Source organism: Miniopterus schreibersii, assembly GCF_964146895.1.
Source record: "Miniopterus schreibersii genome assembly, chromosome: 3".
Lineage (NCBI taxonomy): Eukaryota > Metazoa > Chordata > Mammalia > Chiroptera > Miniopteridae > Miniopterus > Miniopterus schreibersii.
This window is the reverse complement of record NC_138103.1, coordinates 23,401,048-23,421,076: the sequence shown is the minus strand read 5'-3', so window position 1 is coordinate 23,421,076 and position 20,029 is coordinate 23,401,048. Positions and strand designations below refer to the sequence as shown.

The following is a 20,029-nucleotide window of genomic DNA, read 5'->3' as shown; positions in this document are numbered from 1 at the left end:
TTCAGGTATAAAAAGTCTCAAAATATTTAGTACCACTATAGCTTTCCTTAAGGTACCACAAATTAATAGCAAAAACTTGAGTGGCAATGAGCTTAAACTGATTAAATGTGTAGTTAAAAGCACTTAAGTTTTAAAATTTGTTTATAAAACTAATTACCAAATGTTTTTTTCTTCTTTAAAGAGATGAACTATATAATGTTAAAGAACATGAATGAATGACAGGGTTTTAAATATATGATTAAATGAGCCAAATTGAGGAGGAATGGTGACAAAAATAAACCCTTTATTTTCCTTAAAGGGATTATGATAAATTAATTCAAGTTTAATAATATCTTTGAAAAGATAAGTTAAAGAAATGAAAAACAAATCCTCTAGAGATGAAATTAGAACTGGAATAGCAAAAAAAAAAAAACCCACATTAAAATGACAGATACAAAACTGAACATCACCTATAACAAATATAATGGCTTAAACTTTCTTTTTTAAGGACAAAGCATAAGGCTGGGACAGAATGCAGCAAAATGTCCACTAGATATCAAGATTATGAATTACTTTTGCTGTCTTCTTTACACTTTTTGGGGCGTTCTAAATTTTCTAGAATATCAAGTATCACTATTTATGTAATAAAAAATTTGGCACTGCCCAAAGAAAAGGTCTGGCCTTTGACTTCAGCTTCTGGGAGGTAATCTCCAGACTCTTGGAATATTATAGCTAATAGGAGTTCTTTGTCTTGGGCCTTAGATCATACTGGATAGCCTCAACAATGTGACTTAGTATAGGGGCTTGGGGTCATACAATATCACTCAGCCTGGAAGCTGAGATGAGCTACATGGGCAATTAATCCTTCAATCATGCCTGTGTAATAGAGCCCCAATAAAATCTCCAGACACTGAAGTTCAGCTGAGCTTCCCTGGTTGACAACATTCTGTGCATACTGTCACATACGGCCACATTAAGACAACAATGGAAGTTCTGTATCTGATATTTCTCCTGAAATCTGCCCCATTTGCTTCTTCCCTTAGCCAATTTTACTCTGTACCCTTTTCCTGTAATTAACAGTAACTGTGAATATGACAGTTTTCGGTAAGTTCTGTGAGTACTTCTAGAAAATAACTGAATCTGAGGGTGATCTTGGGACCCGACTTGAAATTAGTGTTAGGAGTGAGCGCAGTCTTATAGGCTATTCCCTCTAATTTTGTAGTTGGATAACCCTTGCAATTAGCCAAACTCTTTCCACCTTTATAAAGAGAATAAAAACGGGGTTATAGCACAGTTATTCAAATCAAATAATAGGCAATCTTGGTGGCTAGTCATCAGAAGAATAAACCAATGCCTCTCAACCAGAAGTCTAGGCTTACTTCATAGGTGATAGTATTCAAGTTCTGTTGCCCAGAACTGTGTTTATTCTTTCCACTCTCTTTACGCTGTTCTTTCAGATCAGTTAGTAACTGGAACACCTAGGAAAAGATATATAAAAGATTCTTATAGAGAAGTTTGAAAAATATATCTATTACAAGGTCAGTGATTTTGAAGATAAATAAAATAGTACCCCCCAACTCTTTCATTAGAGCAAATAGAAATCCAAGTAGTATGTGACATTTTAAAAATGCTCTTTTATCTAAGTCAAATAATTCAAATTCATTAGTTTACTTAAAATATTTCAAATGTTTCCTACCAATATATACCATATCTCTGATCATCTCTGATCTCAAAAATATTCTGAGTATTTAAAAGTATATTTTTCTAGCCCAGCCGGGTGTGACTCAGTGGTTGAGCATCGACCTAGGATCCAGGAGATCAGAGTTCGATTCCGGGTCAGGGGCACATGCCCGGGTTGCGGGCTGCAGCCGATCAATGACTTTCTCATCATTGATGTTTCTACCTCTCTCTCTTCCTCTCCCTTCCTCTCTCTGAAATCAATAAAGATATCTTAAAAAAAAAAAAAAAAAGTATATTTTTCTAAAATAAGTAATTTTTTAATCCTCACCTGAGGATATTTTTTCCATTGCTTTTCAGAGAGAATGGAAGGGAAAGAGAGAGAGAGAGAGAGAGAGAGAGGGAAGAGAGGGGAACATCGATGTGAGAGAGATACATCAACTGGTTGTCTCCCGCACATGCCCTGACTGGGGCCAGGGGTTGAGCCTGCAATGGAGGTATGTGCGCCCTTGGCTGGAATCAAACCCAGGACCCTTCAATCCGCAAGCCGACACAATCACTACTGAGCCAAACCGGCTAGGACTAAAATAAATAATTTTTATTAAAAAATAGATTCTACTGCTCCAATATGAAAATCTAGTAAAATTTATTTTGGGAAAGAGAAATTATGAGGCAAGTGCTAAAATACAGTTTACCAAAAAGGAGAAACATGTATTAATGTTAAGGAGGATGTGGGGAGTATATCTCTTTGCTGTTTTAAAGATTATACCAGAAAATTGAGGGAAATATAGATTCACAGATCATTACTAGATACAAGGCAACTCCTCGCCTGCCTGTTATTTTCAGAAATAGTGGCATGAGACTCAATTAATGCAATGTTTTTCCAGTGGATAAAACACCCAAACATTTAGCAAACTCCAAACTGGACAAGGAGGTTCCTAAAATCCAATGGCTTGACCAGCAACCATTTCTTCTGCAGAGACAGATATGGCCAACTGTATTAATTCTACTACCTTCTATATATATTACACATTGGAGACCCAAATCTCTTACAGGTCTTTATGAGTTTAGACTCTAGCATATGAAAAACTAACAATGAATATACGAGTAGTTCTTTCTACACCTGAAATTAACCTATCAGATAGCTTTGCTAGTACCAAAGAAGATCCAGGCAAAATGGAAGGTAGGCAAAAATAATGCTGCATCTCCCCCCTCACCAACCTCTTTTCCTTCTTTCCTCCCTTTCCCCAAAGACCCAACCCTCAGGCCCCCAAATCCCCAATCTGTTAGTTTTTACTAAATTATTCATAATGGTGAGTCAACTAAGCTCTCACTTTCAAAATGAAGATTTTAATATTTATGAGGCTATTATGAGGATATCAAAATAATGACATAAAAGTATCTTATAGGTAAAGAATGATAATTAAGAAAAGGCATATATATTTTAATAAAAACTTCTGCTGATAGAAACAGTTCCAAAATAGACACTTCCATCCCTCATGAAGGCATCCCAAATGAAGATCTAAAATTTTCAGATTTGCCCGGCCAGGCATGGCTCAGCGGTTGAGCATCGACCTATGATCCAGGAGATGGGGGTTCAATTCCTGGTTGGGGCACATACCCGGGTTGTGGGCTTGATTCCCAGCGGGGGTCATGCAGGAGGCAGCTGATCAATGACTCTCATCATTGATGTTTCTATCTCTCTCTCCCTCTCCTTTCCTCTCTCTGAAATTAAGAGAGACATATTTAAAAAAAAAAAAAGTAAAATAAAATTTTCAGATTTGGGAAAGGTTGCCTACTGTACACTAAAGTCTTTCCAGCTTTCCTGAATTACTGTAATTTACCAAGCTTAGATTATCTCAAGGTCCACCAGATGGTGCCATCTGTTCTATTTTAAAATGGAAAATTCAAATCAATTCAGTCATTTCTAACCACAACTAATTCAATAATCTTCAAAAGCAAAGAACAAACTATCAGAGAGGAAAATACTTCAAAGCTATTTACCTCATAGTTACTGAGAAGTGCAGAATTGGCATCCTTCCTGCAAAAGAAAAGTAAATTATCATAGTCTGGGTTTGTATCCTTTTGTATGAATTAAATATCTGTGCAATAATTCCTCTGTCAAAATTCAGTAAGTCCAGTTCAGGAATTTAGGGACTACAATCTTTAGGAGATATGTCCTAAATCCTACTGGTTTATCTGGTAATGGACAATTTCAGAACATATCTTCCTTTTTACAGCCATAGTATATCACCCATCCATCACCAAATAGGTGAGTAAAATATTCTACTTATCCCTAATCTATGTAGGTAGAAGTTAAGAGAAGTCAGACATCAGAGGAAAGTTACAGGAAGAACACCGGGGTGGGGGATCAATAAACAGTATGACAGTGCCAGAATTATCCGGAGAAACAGTGCTGTCTCATCCCACAGCCATGACCTCTTCCCAGTACTATCTGCCTTCCATCAGCTATTGACATCTTGGGCAGCCAAGTCCTCCTGCTGAATCACCAGAAATGGGATCCTTAACACTAGCTTCACCACTGGGAATTCCAGCAATGTCAGAAATCTTGCCAGATACCCACAAAACTATGACAATGATGTTCACCTTCTATATCAGTTCAACAGGTACAGTTCATGTACCGAGCTGTGGAGAAAAGACTGACACCCCTGTGTAACAGTCAATCAACACAAAATGTCATCTTTTATTTAAGAATGAGCACAGCAATGTGACTTGCATTAAATTGTAATTGATCCATTCTATAATATCAGAAAGCATTTATTGTTTTCAATAGTCTGAAGGAAGTCTAGTATAATAATTATAAGCACAGTTTTGAAATCAGACAAATATCTGGGTTCACATTATGACCCAGCTACTTATAACGTATACGAGTTTTAATGAGTTAATTAACCCCTTTAAGCTTCCTTATCTAAAACAAACAAACAAACAAAAAATGGGGATAAACTGGTACCTAGAAGTGTAGCCTGGGTTCTAAACCCAGTTCCACTGTACATTAGCTATGCAATTTAGGCAAGTTATTGAGCCTCTCTGTGCTTAAATTTCCTCATTTATAAAATAGCAATTATAGCCCTACCTGTTTTGGCTCAGTGGTTAGAGCGTCAGCCTGCGGACTGAAGGGTCCTGGATTTTATTCCAGCCAACGATATGTACCTCAGTTGTAGGCTCCAACCCACATGTGGGAGGCAACCAACTGATGTGTCTCCCTCACATCAATATTTCTCCCCCATCCCCAACCCCTCTCTGAAAAGCAATGAAAAAAATATACTCGGGTGAGGATTAAAAAAAAAAAAAGGCAATTATAGTACCAATATCATATCCTGTTTATAGGATTAAATTGAAATATGTAAAGCACCTGGAACACAGGCACTTTATGCCATCTATTATCACTGCTACCTGTGCTACTATCACTACCACAACTTCTTCCTACCCCATAAAGCTGTTATAAGGATGAAAAGAGACAACAAATTTTTAAAGCATAGCATAGCTCTGGAACTTATTAAGACCTCCCTAAATGGAGGCTATTATTTTTAAAAGATATCATCTCACTTAATTCTCACTAAAAATCTTGTAATGTAGGAGCTATTATTTCTTCTTTATAGATTAAACTGAGGCTCGAAGATTTTAAAACTTGCTTAAGGTCACACAGTAATAAGCCTAACTGAAGTGGACAATAACTATGGAACTGTGAAAAGTAAGGCTGGACTGGACAAATGGAAATTGGTAATGTAGAATCCTAACTCAGGAAGGAGTTTGGACTTGACATAATGTGCAACAAAGACTATTGCATGTTCTTAAACCAGGAGTGAAGCTATATGATGAAAAAGATACAAAATTTCAAATTCATGGGTCAAACAGATGGGTGATTTCCCCAGTCAATAAATAAAGCAAAACTAGTAGGTGGTTAACAAAAGGATACGACCTAGGCCTTCGTCATCAGCACAGTGATGTCAGCACTGTAATCAAATGAGCATGTGAAGCTTACCAAATGCTACCAGTCATTCAACAAATATTCAGGATTTCACAAAAGTGCTGCTTTGCCCAAATAACCACAACTGCACTCGAGTCATATAGAACATCATATTTAAAAGGAACTGACCATAGGAAGGACAATACATAATTAGTGTATGTGATGTGGCTCATTTAAAATTGAAAATGACAAATCAAATCATGTCATCTTTGCCTAATTAATCAGGAAGCCAACCCACATAGCTTCCTCCTATCTTGGCTTGAAATTGAGTTACTACTCCCTGTGTGCAATAAAATACACAGCAACTAAGACACTGCCTGGAACAAACCAGGCTGAGGAAAAATACAAATGTTATTTTTCCTCAAGGCTAATGGAGCCATCGCAGGTACCACTGTTACAACTTCATTTCCAAATCATGGCCCCTCCCAGAAGAGTCCATGCCCTGGGAAATCTGTCCCTGGCTCTTCCAAGTTATTGCCTCATTGCCCAAGTCAATATTGTTAATGCAAGAACCCAAAGAACATCATCGGCCTGTTCTAAAGCCAATATCCAAAGGAGGGAAACTCTCTCTCATGTTTATTTTAATGAACCTCTGTTTTGGTACCAGTAGCACAATGGATGCTTAAACAGGTATTGTATCCTGCAGACTAGTTGGAAGAAGCTGATTTACTCATTGATTCCTTCATTAGTAAGATTTTTTTAACTTTTTAATTTTTTTTAAAGGCATAAAATTTCCTTTATAGACAACTTGCCATTTATCCATCACGTAAAGTCAAATGCACCCATACTTAAATTAAGTATGATTCTTTTGAGGAAAAAGAGCCAGATCAAAAACATCTTTAAGGAAACGCATGCATACTAGACTATGAAGTCTACTGAGGACAAAGGCCATTATTTTACATATTTTTTAATTCCCCAGTTCCTGGTGGGGTTCTCAGAATATAGTTTCCAGCTGAGGAGTAGCAAATTGATTTATTGGTTAAATTAGCAACTATGGAGTTATATATGTCAGTTATACTGAGAACAGTATAAAATAAGTGGATAATTCACCAGAAACTGGCTTCTAGATTTAATTTTAATGACCCTGAAACAACATTACTTAGTACCAAATACTTAAACACCCATTATAATTAACCTATGAAATCTGTATTATTTATATCTGATCAGCTATACAAAACTCATCAATTTTTTTTTAAAAAGGCAGTAGAGCCCGCCGGGCGTCGCTCAGCGGTTGAGCATCGACCTAGGATCCAGGTGATCGGGGTTCGATTCCTGGTCAGGGCACGCGCTGGGGTTGTGGGCTTCATCCCTAGTCGGGGGCGTGAAGGGGGCGGCCAATCAATGACTCTCTCATCATTGATGTTTCTATCTCTGTCTCTCCCTCTCCTTTCCTCAATCTGAAATCAATAATTAAAAAAAAAAAAAAAAAAAAAGGCAGTAGAAATCACAAAGAATAAGGGAGAGACCACTAATTAAAGATCACATTTACTAATCTAGCACCATAATTCCGGTTTTAGGCCCTCCCAAGCAGCTGGAAGGAGGAAGGGAGGAGGTGAGGATGTTGGAAAAGTAAGGACAGTTCTTAACTTGTGGCCCCATTTGGGCTCTAAGCAATGCAGGGTCTGGCAAAGGCTGAGGCAGAGGAGACAAGACAGAAGTTTTTGGTTCAGATGTAATGGAGGCCCTGGAGAAGAGTAGAGTCAGGATTTCCTGGAGGCAGTGCTGGAACTGGCCTCATGAACTAGGTGGTTTCTTCTTGGCATTCAAGTCCTTTTTAATTTCTTCAAGTTTTTAAGCCAAGTTTGGTATGTCATAATTCTGAGCCAGAAACATTCCAACCAAGTTGCCAAAAGTAAATCCAAGCTAATTTCTAATTTCATAAATTCGAACTGGCATCTGATTTTTTTTCATCATTTTATTTCATCAGTGTTATTCCTATTCAACACACAACCGAGGTTAACCAGGAACTGGAGAGTGATGTCGGCAAAGCAGTAAGATAATTTTTTAAAATTCAGCTAATAGAGTAAATAAATATCAATATACGTTAGGCCTTCCTTATTCAATAAATTTTCAATGAGTGTATAATATCTACCTTTTATAAAGTCCTAAATGAACTATGTACTGGGAAAATTTTTTAAGGCAGTTTTATCCTGAAAAAGTTATTGTAACCACCACTAAGTGACAGGTTGTTGGGAAGAGGGTATAGTGAGATTTGACAAACATCAACTTTATCAAGTTATCCTATTTAACAGCACCAATAATGATGATGTGATGCACTGAGAAAGACACATCCCTTATAGCAATCCTGTCAAAAAATGTTTAAGTTGAATATAGCCATGAAGATATAATTAGAAAAATCCAAATTGAGGAATAGACTTCAAAACAACTGGCCTAAATCCTTCAAATATCAATGTCATTTGTCACAATGCCAATGTCACACACACAGAAAGGCTAGGAAATTATTTTTTGAGTAAAGGAGATTAAAGAAACATGACAACTAAACGCAGTGTGTGATTCTTGACTGGATCATGAATTGGTAAAAACAAACAAACATTATTGGGACAACTGGAAAAATGTGAACATAGATTGTATTTTAATAATTGTAAGACTGGGTAAAATGACCAAGACATCAATAACTCTCAAATGGTTAAGAATTTCAGTGTGTGACTGGGGGGGGGGGGGGGGGGAGCCTGCACATACAAGAGAGATAAGGTAAATGTTAACAAATGCTGACTCTATGTAAAGAATACAAAGGTAATTGTGGTGCTCTTTTTGCAACTATTCCATAGGTTTTAAAATTTTCAAAACACGTTTTTAAAATTTTCAAAAATTAACATGTTGAGCAAAGTGAAAATGTAAAACTAAAGAATTCCATAAGGTTAAAAAAGACATTAGTATGACTTATAATTGAAGACATAAAATGCATTTCCCCCCAATTTTTTTAGGGCTAGAACCCGTCAATTGGCACACCTGTCAATTATATTTACAAGCTGTTGATCCCTACTGAGCAGGAACTGTCTGCTCTACAGCTCAGCCCTTCAGTATTACATAATACATTCACAAGCATTCAGACTTCTAGAAACTGCCCATCTACACAAAACTTTATATTCTCCTATAGGACTAAGAATATTACTGATTTTATTTACAGGCGTTTAAAGCAAATATTCCTAGTGAATTTTAAAGACTGTCTAAAGCTATACTAACAGGCAGGCAGTCACTTAATTTCCTTAAGTAATGAATTAATTGACTGAAGTTGACTTGCTGTTTGAAATTTAACCTGTAAATAAATTTTGCTTAACTTGCTGAGTCAATTTAATAGATGTAAACAACTACTTTGGAAAACCAAGTTCTGACAAACAGAACAAAATGATCTACTGGCAGACTACCCTTAGAAACACACACAAAAAGCCCATGCAAACAGTGCCTATTAATTGCCACATAGTTAACTCTTACGAAAGCAGTGACGAATGGAATTGCTCAAATTCTCTTATGTTCAACCTATGTTACTGATTCAAGTCATGTTCTGGAAAACTGAAGTCTGGTACAAGAAAACTGGGTAGCCATCCAGGTCTATGAACAATTTAACCTGTAGCATTCTCTTGGAAGCTAACAAACAACTATCCTCTTTCCAGTCCTGTTACTGAATTGTTATAGGGCCTATTAGCTAACTTCTTTAAACCTCAGTATTTCCAGCTATAAAATGAAGGAAATTCTAACACTATCTCAAAAAGGTGGTACAGAGATAAATACAGTCCATTTTCCTAACTATGTAGAGTAAGTTCAAGAATAAAAGAGTGAACACAAAGCTTTCCAAGTATATAAATACCTTATATACAGTATATAAATACTTAATTTTGCTATGAAATTTTTGTATCCTTTTACCTAAGTTTCCAAATGATGCTCAAGAAGATTTTATTTTTTAAATCTGTCATTCAAAAGTGGTGATGGAAGGAGACTTCACTTGGGGTGGTGAACACAGTATACGATATACAGATAATGTATATAGAATTATACACCTGAAACCTACATAATTTTATTAACCAATAAATTCAGTAAAAAAAGAAAAGAAGTAGTTAGCAATTTTATGGATATTTTGTTACTGATGTCTTATTTAATTCTTTTGTCGTCAGAGAACATGGGGTATATTATTTCAGTTCTTTGAAATTTATTGGGAATTATTTGGTAGCCCTGAAAATTGTAAAATACAATGCTCCATGTGCACTAAAAAGAATGTGTACTGTGCAGTAATTGGATATAGTATCCCATAAACCTCAACCAGGTCAAATGATTTACATTGTGATACAAATCTATATTTTTGCTTATTTTTGTCCATTAATCCTATCAATCATAAGAGAAGGGTATTAAATTCTCTAACAATGAAAAAAATTGTCATTCAACCAAATAAAAGCATAAATATTCCTCACCTTTAAAGAATTTCTAGTGTATGTCTATTATGTTTTATTCACTCAGTAGGTATTTACTCAGTGATTGAAGAAAAAATAGTAGTAATAACTCAGGGAAGTTTACCATTCGTGTCTTCTTGCTTCAGGTACTAGAAGTGCCTGACAGAGGTACAGTATGTTTGCCCTCTCAGAGACTCAGGGTTCCACTGAAGATCCCAAGAAACATTCTGCCAGAAGTCATACCTCATACTGGAGGCCAGGGAGGAACTAGAAGCTAGGCCTCCAGACCTTCCCATTTCAGGGGCCCTTCTACTCCCAAATTACATGCCTGCCTCAGAAAACTCAGTTTTCCCATAAACTGCTAGCTTCAAAATTCTTGATTAGCTTCAATAAGTCAAGGACACCTTGAGAGAAATAAGAGAAGATGCTACAAGAGCAGAAACTCTTGATTCAAACCATTTCACTTAGGAAAATCGGAAAATCAATATGCCTAGCAAGTGGGAAGCTAGCCAATTAATTTATATTTATTACACTAATGAAGTATTATTATATTATTTCATTCAACAAGTATCTGCTGAATGCCTACTCTGTGCCAAATGTCATGCTAAGCACTAGGTGAACAGACACTGGCTCCTGCCTTCATAGCACTTACACTCTCATGAGGAAGACATGGCACTAAACAAGTAAACATACATCTATTATTATAATTGATAACTATTTAAGGGAAAAGTGTCATAAGAGACAAAAAGGAGGATTATTTTGGTTTGAACGAAGAAGAAACACAACATTGAAAAGGGACACTGAACTTGAGCTATCAAAAGGATAAGAGAGCAGGACAAGGGGGAAAGTATACCAGGCAAAGAAAACAGCAACGCAAAGGCCCTGAGGCAGCAAAGGGCTTGGAAGGTTACAGAAACTACCTGACTGCCAATGGAAAGTGTGTGTCTTTTGCCAGGCTGGGCGTGGCTCTGCGGTTGAGCATCGACCTGTGATCCAGGAGATTGAGGTTGGATTCCTGCTCAGGGCACATGCCTGGGTTGCGGGCTTGATCCCCAGCAGGAGCTTGTGGGAGGCAGCCAATAAATGACTCTCTCATCATTGATGTTCCTCTCTCCCCCTCTCCCTTCCTCTCTCTGAAATCAATAAAGATATATTTTAAAAAGTGTGTGTGTTTAGGGGCTGAGGACAGTGGCAAAAGACACAGTTGGTGAGTATGTGAGGTTATACAGGGTCTTAAGGTCCTAGTAAGGAAACTGAATTTCCTCTAAGTACAGCAGAAAGCCAATAAAGGGTTTTATGGGGTGGGGGAGGGAGAGGAGTTGATTCAACTAACATTTAAAGACCACTCTGGCTGCTGTGTGGAGAACAGAACAGTGGGGAATCTTCACAGACCCCTTTCTGTAGATAAGTGAGGATGAAGGCCCAACAGAATGACTAAGAGAATGAGGGGATAAACAACACTTCTAAAAAGTTCTGCTGTGACAGGAAGCAAAAATAGAGCAGTAGGTGGCATGAATGTGGGGGTGAAGAAGTTTTGTTGTTTTTTTAAACATATCTTTATTGATTTCAGAGAGAGGGAAAGAGAGCTAGAAACATCAATGATAAGAGAGAGCCAATGGTCAGCTGCCTCCTGCATGCCCCCCAATGAGACTGAGCCCGCAACCAGGGCATGTGCCCTGACCGAGAATCAAACCTCGATCTCCTGGATCATAGGCCAATGTTCAACAGCTAAGCCACGGCAGGGCAGGAAGTTTTTAATACGGATAAATTAAAGCAGGTTTGTATGCTGACTGGAAATGCTTTAGTGAAGAGAGGGAAATTGATCGTGATGGCTTGGGCTAGAGTAATAGGAATATTTTTCAAGTGGCAGATTAAACTCCATTAGTGGATTGCAAAATAAATTTAGTGGGTCAACGTTCAGGCAAAGTTTAAATGAGAAGAGACTGAAGAAAGAGTGAAGATAGGGAAAATATAAAATGAAGTAATTTAACCCAAATTACTAAATTATTAACATTATGAAGCTTAAGGCATGAGGAAACAATTCTTTTTCTTGTCTTAACTAGCCTGATAACTTAAACTCTGGAATTCTCCAGTCCTTCATCAATACCTAGACAGACACCAGTGTTTGAGCATCAGAGCTGAGACACATATCAAACAGGCAGATAACCCTGACTACCCCCTAAAGGACCTCCTGGTGCCCATCCTCTAGACCACCTGATATCCATCATCCAGAGGGCCTGACATCTGAGAACTGTTCCAGACCAATCCCAGGGCCAAGAATGCACGACTGACTATTCTCAAGGATATGACTTTTACTACAAGAACTCAACTTTCCCTTCTTCCTGGGAACACTTCTAGGTTTTTGCCTGTGTTTCCAGTTAGCAACCTCTAAGACCCTTGAATAAATCTCTGTCACTTATTTCTAGCCAAAGTCTCCTCTTTTTTAGTAGGTTTGACAAGACAATATCATAGAGTACTGCATACAGCAAGTACTGTTTTGTGAAGCTTTCATTTCAGGCACATAAACATATGATTTGTGTATTTTTAAGTCTGAAAAACAGTGGTACATATAACCATTAAACATGAGGCAAAAGAACATAAAGAAAAATGTATTATTATTATCCGCACCTGAGGTTATTTTTTCCACTGATTTTTTTTTTTTTTTTTTTTTAGAGAGTGGAAGGGAGGGGGGTGGAGAGAGAGAGAGAGAGGGAAACATCTATGTATTAAATCATCAGTGCCAAAGACGAACACAATTATAGGTATGCCTACGAATTAATGTCAGCCATGTAAAAACCCACATGCAGAGTAGCTGCAAAAACTCCCATGTGCATGCAGTACAACGAGCAAACACGGATAAGACTGGAGTTAAACTGCTAGAATGGCTGTTACCACACACACCCCCGTGCAGTTTCTGCAGTCACAATCCAGGCTCAAGCACTTCCCTCTTCCCAGAACACCTCCCTCGTCCCTTAAACGGCTCAGTGCTCCTCCTCAAACTTGGAGAGCCTCTTGAGAGTCAGGGCTCCCGGGAGCCCACGGCCCAGGCACAGTGTATCCCTCTCTCCTCCAGGTACCTCCAGGGCAGACCCAGGTTTTATTCCTTCTCAGTCCAGGCTCAGCCTCCGGAAACGCAAGCAAATGAACGAGGGACGAAGCAGGCACACGGAGAGGCGCGCGGCCCCGGGCCTAGGCACCGGGGGAAGCGCGGGCCGAGGTTCAGAGGAGCAGAACGAGTCCTCCTTTCCCGCCTCCCCGCCCGTCGCCCTCCCCACGCGGCCTGACGGGGGTCGCCCAGCGCCCACGCCTCTCAGCTCCCTACACCTAGTCGTCCCCCTCTGTGAGCCTCGGCCCACAGCCCGCACGCGCCCTGGGTGGCTTACACTTCCATGTCGAGCCCGACTCGTCGCCTCTGGCCGTGGGCGCGCAAAGATCCCACTCCCGCCGTCCGCCGCCGCCGCCGCGTCGCCGACGCCGCGCGCCGCGGTGCACGCCGGGATCGCCGCGCTGAACGCCGGGAGTCCGGCGGACCCCGCGGGATCCCCGTGCCGCCCGCCGAGGTCAGCGTCTGTACCCCGCGCTCTTTGCTCATGTTTTCGTGACCAAAATTTTAATAAGCTCAGGTTCCAAGGACGTGGTCGCGTTAGTAGTCCTTTGCGACGTTAAAAATCTCACCCCCCTGAGAGTAGTGATGCCCAGCAGGTGAGGCGGCTCCGGGCTGCTGGAAATGCTCCTTTTCATGATCTGCGTGCTGGACACGCGGTGAGTTTATCCGCGAAAGTTCAGCGAGCTATACACTCGTGTCCACTTTTATGTATGTATGTTTTAACAGACTCTTTTCGTTTTTTGGTTTTTTTTAAATATATCTTTATTGATTTCAGAGAGAGGAAAGGAGAGGGAGAGAGAGAAACATCAGTGATGAGAGAGTCAGGACCGGCGGCCTCCTGCCCGCCCCTGGCTGGGGACTGAGCCCGCCACCCGGGCATGTGCCCTGACTGGGAATCGAACCCCGATCGCCTGGATCCTAGGTCGACCCTCAACTACTGAGCCACGCCCCGCCGGGCATAACAGAGGTCTAAAAAACAGCCCCAGCCTACTTTCTCCCTGTTCCCATTCTTCCTTGAGAGCTATTTGGCAAAAAAAAGAAGTACTCATGAAGAGCCCTAAGGTGAGGCAGCCTCTGACCTTCCGGCCTGTCTAGGAATTTATCCAAAGGGAATCGTCAGGAGCTTTGAAAGATGATGTGTAGTGATGTTTTTTGCTGGGAGATAGCCTAAATGCCCAACAATGGGGAATTAATAAAATCTTTCAATCATACAGTATAATACAAGGCCATGAAAAGTCATGTAGCACATTTGGTATATTGGGGAAATGCTCAGGATAGGGTTTTTTAAAGATAGAAAATGATGTGGGGTAACTCTGATAGTCAAAGGAAAAATAATATATAGGGAATAAATTACCTAAGGGTTTGGGAAGTAGAGCCACCTGATCTACTACATTTTATGTATTTTTAAAAACAGGGGTGGAGGTTTGATGTCTGTTATCCTCTGGGGGTTTTTGGTGTGTTTGAAATATCCCCTAAAGACTGGAAGGAAATGTGCCTAAATGTTAAGTGGTGTGTTTCTTTAGATGGTGAGTCAATTGCTAATTTTTTTCTGCTTTTTTATGGTTCTATCAGTTATTATTTACTAAATTGATTCTCTTTACAAGGTCCTGGCTAAGCACTTCATTATTCCACGGTATTGGGAGGGCTATGCATTTGGTCTGCCTCTGATTCTGTTTACCTCCATCATTTTCTTAGGCGCTGTTTGACCTTCACCTCTCCAAACCTCAGTTCCCTAATCTAAAAATCATAGAGTTGTTAGGTAATCCTTATAACATGCCTGGCATATAGTTAAGTGCTCAACAAATATTAATTACTGTGATAATACAACCATGACACTCTGTGAGGTAAATTCCATTGTTGTTTAAAATTTACTGTCGAGGAAACAGAGGCAGGCTTAGAAAGATTATGATTTACCTAAGGTCACTCACCTAGGAACTTGTTCAGCAGGGATTCAAACTCAAACAGTCTGAAAATATACAGGAGTTGTATTAAACTGTTAATAGTGAATGGTGATTGGGTTAAAAAATTGTGCTATATTGATAAAATGGAATGCTATTTAGCAATAAAAAGGAATGGAGGACTGATACATGCTACGACATAGATGACCCTCAAAAACATGCTAAGTGAGAGAAGCCAGACACAAAAGACCACATAGTGTATGGGTCATTTATATGAATGTCCAACAATAGGCAAATCTATAGAGACAGGAAGATAATCAGTGGTTGCTCAGGGCTAAGGAGAAGGGTGGAGGTGGGAAGTGACAGTTAATAGAGTTTCTTTGGGGGGAAACAAAAATGTCCTAAAATTAAGTTGTATTAATGGTTGCACATCTGTAGGAATATATTAAAAAACACTAAACTGTACACTTTAAATGGGCGAATTGTATGGTATCTGAATTATATATCAATAAAGCTGTTAAAAAAATTTGATTGGTGTTTACCAGTGTATACTGGATTGGAAAAGAAGAGAGGGGGATTTTTAACATTTAACTTCACATATTCAGATTTTTTAAAATGTTTTTCAATGCACATATTATTTTTTAATTGTAAAAATATTATTTTAGCCTGGCAAGCATGGCTCAGCAGTTGAGCATTGACCTATGGTCCAAGAAGTTTCGATTCCCGGTCAGGGCACATGCCCGGGTTTCTGGCTCAGTCCCCAGTGAGGGGTGTGCAGGAGGCAGCTCATCAATGACTCCCTCATCATTGATGTTTCTATCTCTCTCTCTCTCTCCCTCTCCCTTCCTCTCTCTGAAATCAGTAAAGATATATTTTAAAATATATTATTTTTAAAACAACTAATTTACTTTAAAAACATTTTTTAATAAAATGCCACCCCAGGCCCTGCTGGCATGATTCATGTGGAGAGTTCCCTGTACCCCCCTTGAGGTGAGTGACCACCACAAAGAAGTGCTGAAAATGCTGGTGTGTCATTCACTCAGCAAACGTAGTGATGGCCCATTTGGTGTTGATACAAATGTAAATAATACACACTCCCTGCCTGGCTAGCTGACAGCCTAGTTGGAGAACCAGCTTTGGACATCAATAACTACAATATGTTGTGATGGAGCAGGAGGGAAATGACTAATGAGGTGGAGAGGCGTCACAAAGCCAAGGGTGTTTGAGCTGGGTGCAGGGAGGAGCACACAAAGCCAAAGCTTCGGAATGAGCTTCCATGGAAGAGAGGCCAGTGCCTCTGAGGGCCCCACAATAAAATGGCTGAGGTCAGGTTCTCCAAGGAAAGCCACCCTAAGACTTTGGGGGCCATATGCAGTCACCCAACTTATCTCCTAAGGGGCAGCTGCGTAGTCAGGAATGAGGTTTGTCTAGGAGGGAAGGCTGCCCAGTAGGAGCCTGAAGGACAAGATAACCCAGCCAACAAAGGTGGACTAGTCAAGGGCTGAAACTCCAGTGTGGCCTGACCCCATTCAGGGCCTCCCTGCAGCTTTTCTAACTTGAGGCTGCCTAATGAGTCTCTATTTTTTGCCACCCAAAATACACAAACCAAGCAAATGGCTTTTTTTCCCCTTAACAGCTGGCTTTTTAGGCAGAGCTATCAAATATACACAGAGGTCCAGAGCATGAACAACCCTTGGAAGACTTCCAAGTGGAAAGTCCTATTGCACATTGAAGTGATTAGGTCTATAGCTCAGAAGAAAATCAGCAGATAGAAATTAAGCCCTTAAAGTTAAATTACCCAGGAAGAGTCTAGAAGAGTAAGACTTGGTGCTTCCAGGTGCCAGGAGTTGATCAAGCTCTTCACGAGTGTGTACTTACTGAATCCTCACAAAGTTCCCGTAAGGATGTTCTCCAGGCACTGCACTAGCATAGTCCCATTTACTTCTCTCGGGACTTCTTGAAGTTAAGTACTATGATCAGCCCATTTCACAGAGAGGGATTAGGAAGTGGCAGAACCAGGGTTCTTACTCTTCTCTGGCCAACTCCAATATCCATGTGCACCCCAATTTTACCTCTCTCAGTTTTAGGGATTCCCAACAGGGGTACCTCCCTATTCTGCACTAGACCCTTCCTCAGTTATTTTGATGCACCAAGGTGGAAATTTCAGGGGAGAGAGGCCAGGCAAGGTTTTCACACTTTTGAGGTAGATAAATCCTGTGTAGCACTCAGCCCTCAGCTGAAAATAGGCATCATCCATTGTTGAACAGTCCTAGACCCCCAAGCAGGAAATGAGAATAGGCACTGAAAGTTTGCCTGTGATCATGGCCTGGAAGGAAGCATCAGCAGAGTAGAATGGGGTTGTGGTTCCTTTTTTATCATCCCAGGAGCAGAAATTGTAAACCCTTGGTGACATCTCCTCATGGGTCAAAGGACACACAAGAATGAGGCAGTCAGTGTGGTGGTTATAGATGTGGGCTCTGTAGCCAGACACCTGAATTAAATGCAGGCTCTATCACTCACTAGCTGTGTGGCCTTAGGCAAGTTTCTTAACAACCTTTCTGTGTCTTGGTTAATTCATCTATAAAACAATAATAGCAGTACCTCCCTTACAGAGCTGTTGTGCTTAGAATAGCACTTGGCATGGGGGAAGTAGGGGGGGGGGGATGTTAACTATTATTTTCCTATATATCCAAAGCAAGGAAATAAGATTTTGAATAAAGAAAGCTCTAAGTGTAAGGTGATATGTGCATATCATAGTTCTCACTGCAGATATACTGCCCATCTTCTTGGGGAAATCACGGAGACCTTCATTACCCACCTTACCTCAGAACAGTTGACATGAGCTGAGTTAGAGGTTTTCAGTGAGTAAGAAAATGTGGTACCTGGCAGCGAAGGGCTGGGGGGTGGGGGTGGGGGTGGGAACAAGTGGTCAGCCCCATTCAGGGGCATTTTCCTGGAGTCTCTCCATATGGTAGGCAGAATAATGGTTCCCCAAAGATACCCACACCCTAATCCAAAGGAACTCTGCAGATGTGATTAAGGTTATGAACCTTGAGATGGGGAGATTATCCTGGATCATTTGGACAGGCCCAATCTAATCACATGGATCCTTTAAAGAGGAGAATCTTTCCCTGCTGATGTCAGTCAGGGTGACTGTGGAGGAAGGGTCAGAGAGATACAATGTTGGAGGCTCTAAAGATGGAGGAAGGGGGCATGAGCCAAGGGATGTAGGTGGCCTCTAGAAACCAGAAAAGACAAGGAAATAAATTCTCCCTTAGAGCCTCCAGAAAGGACTGCAGCCCAGCCAACACCTTAATTTTAGCCCAGTAAAAGCCATGTAGGACCGCTAACCTATAGAATTGTGAGATAATAAATTTGTGGGGTTTTGTGTGCTAATTTGTTACAGCATCAATAGAAAACAGATACACTCCCATGCAAATCCTTTGTTTCATACAGACTGTACTCCTGCTCAGACGTTTGACAAAGGAAACCTTTGAAATGACCCCAGCCCTAGCCAGTGTGTGACTGCAACTGCATGAGAAACCCTAAGCCAGAACCTCCTAGCTGAACCCATTCAAACTCCAGAATGAGCAAAGGTAACAGTAATTATGACAGTTGTTTTACGGTTTGGGATGTTTTGTTCCATCCCCCCAAAAAAGCACTGAATAAATACTAGTCCTAATTATTATTTCAAACCAGCATATCCTGGTCCACTAGGGTTTCATTTATTAATAATAGCAACTACCATTTATTATTTACTTAGTATAAATCAGACATGGTGCATATACAATTTCTTCTTCACTCAATGCCCAGTACACAGGTATCATTATCCCTCTTTTTAATTAACCTCCAAAGGGTTAATCACTTACCTGAGATCACACCCACAGAGTGATGTGGCTGAGATTAAACCTCTGGCTCCTCTGACTCTCAGAGCCCATCATGAAGTGTACTCTAGTATGGTAACTGCCGCTTGAGTCCTTCCAAAGTGCTGCCAGTGGTGAGGCCTCTGCCCAGGCTGGTCACCAACAACTGTCTCCATTAATAACTCAGAGAACTGGGGGTCTTGCCATCCTCCACAGCATTCTCTCAGGCTGGGTTCTGCACTCTCAACACTATGTCCTGTCGATCATAATTCAGCATTTGAAGAGCACAGCAGCCCACAGGCCTCTAGACTCCTTGTCCAACTGTGTTTTCACCACAAGGGCTGTAAGGACAGTTGATTGCCATGTGAGATTCAGTAAGGATCCTATTAGCCAGTTGTTCTTAACTTGATCCCTCAGGTAATTAATTTCTGATAAATCAACCTCTTGGCATGCTCCTGAGGTAGACGTTATTGCTGCCCTGCACAGAATGACAGTTTTGTGGCCAGACTGCTGGGATTCAATTCCCAACTCTGTCATTTCCTAGCTGAGTGTTGTTGGGCAAGTCACTTAATCTCTCCCAGACTCAGCATTCTCATCAGTAGAATGGGAGTAATTAATAGCATTGACCACAAGGGGTACTTGTGAGGATTTAAGGACGTAACCAATACCTTATGTATAAGATGTTTGGCATAGTGCCTGGCTCACAGTTAGAACTCAAGAAATTGTTGATAGCTATCATTGCTATTTTACTTCCCTATTGATATAGAGAAAACACCTCAGCCTACCTCTAAATGTCTTCCTTAACTTTTCCTCCTTTTCTCAGGCAGGAGCCAGAGCTTGGGATTTCCTAGGATGATGCTCAGGACATGTAGCCAGGTAGGAGCCTCTTCCTTTCCTCCCTGTCTCCCCCTTCTCCTGAGAGCACACTTGTTATTATCAATAACAGCAATGGCAGCACACTTAATGGGTGCTGATTATGTAGCTGCCAGACCATGTTGAGGTTTTATATATGTCTCGTTAACTCAAATTCTCAAAACAAATCATACAAGTTAGGTATTTTTACTCATTGATTCATTTTTTTTTCATTTAACAAATACTTATTGTATTCTTTCAGT

General features: G+C 40.2%; 1 protein-coding gene across 3 annotated transcripts in view; it reads right to left on the bottom strand.

The window, feature by feature from the left end:
* CRCP (CGRP receptor component) overlaps positions 1-13,654 on the bottom strand; it is a 32,056-nt gene extending 18,402 nt beyond the window's left edge. For 2 of the 3 annotated variants that reach the window (XM_081132681.1, XM_081132682.1), the window contains exons 1-3: positions 13,431-13,654; positions 3,661-3,697; positions 1,359-1,457 (exon numbers count right to left, since the gene is read on the bottom strand). In XM_081132681.1, coding sequence (XP_080988807.1) covers positions 1,359-1,457; positions 3,661-3,697; positions 13,431-13,639 — 345 coding nt within the window. In that variant the 5' untranslated portion in view covers positions 13,640-13,654. Of the gene's footprint in view, positions 1-1,358; positions 1,458-3,660; positions 3,698-13,430 lie in introns of those variants that run through there. The other variant, XM_081132683.1, reaches the window with a different exon arrangement.
* Positions 13,655-20,029: the final 6,375 nt, after the last annotated feature.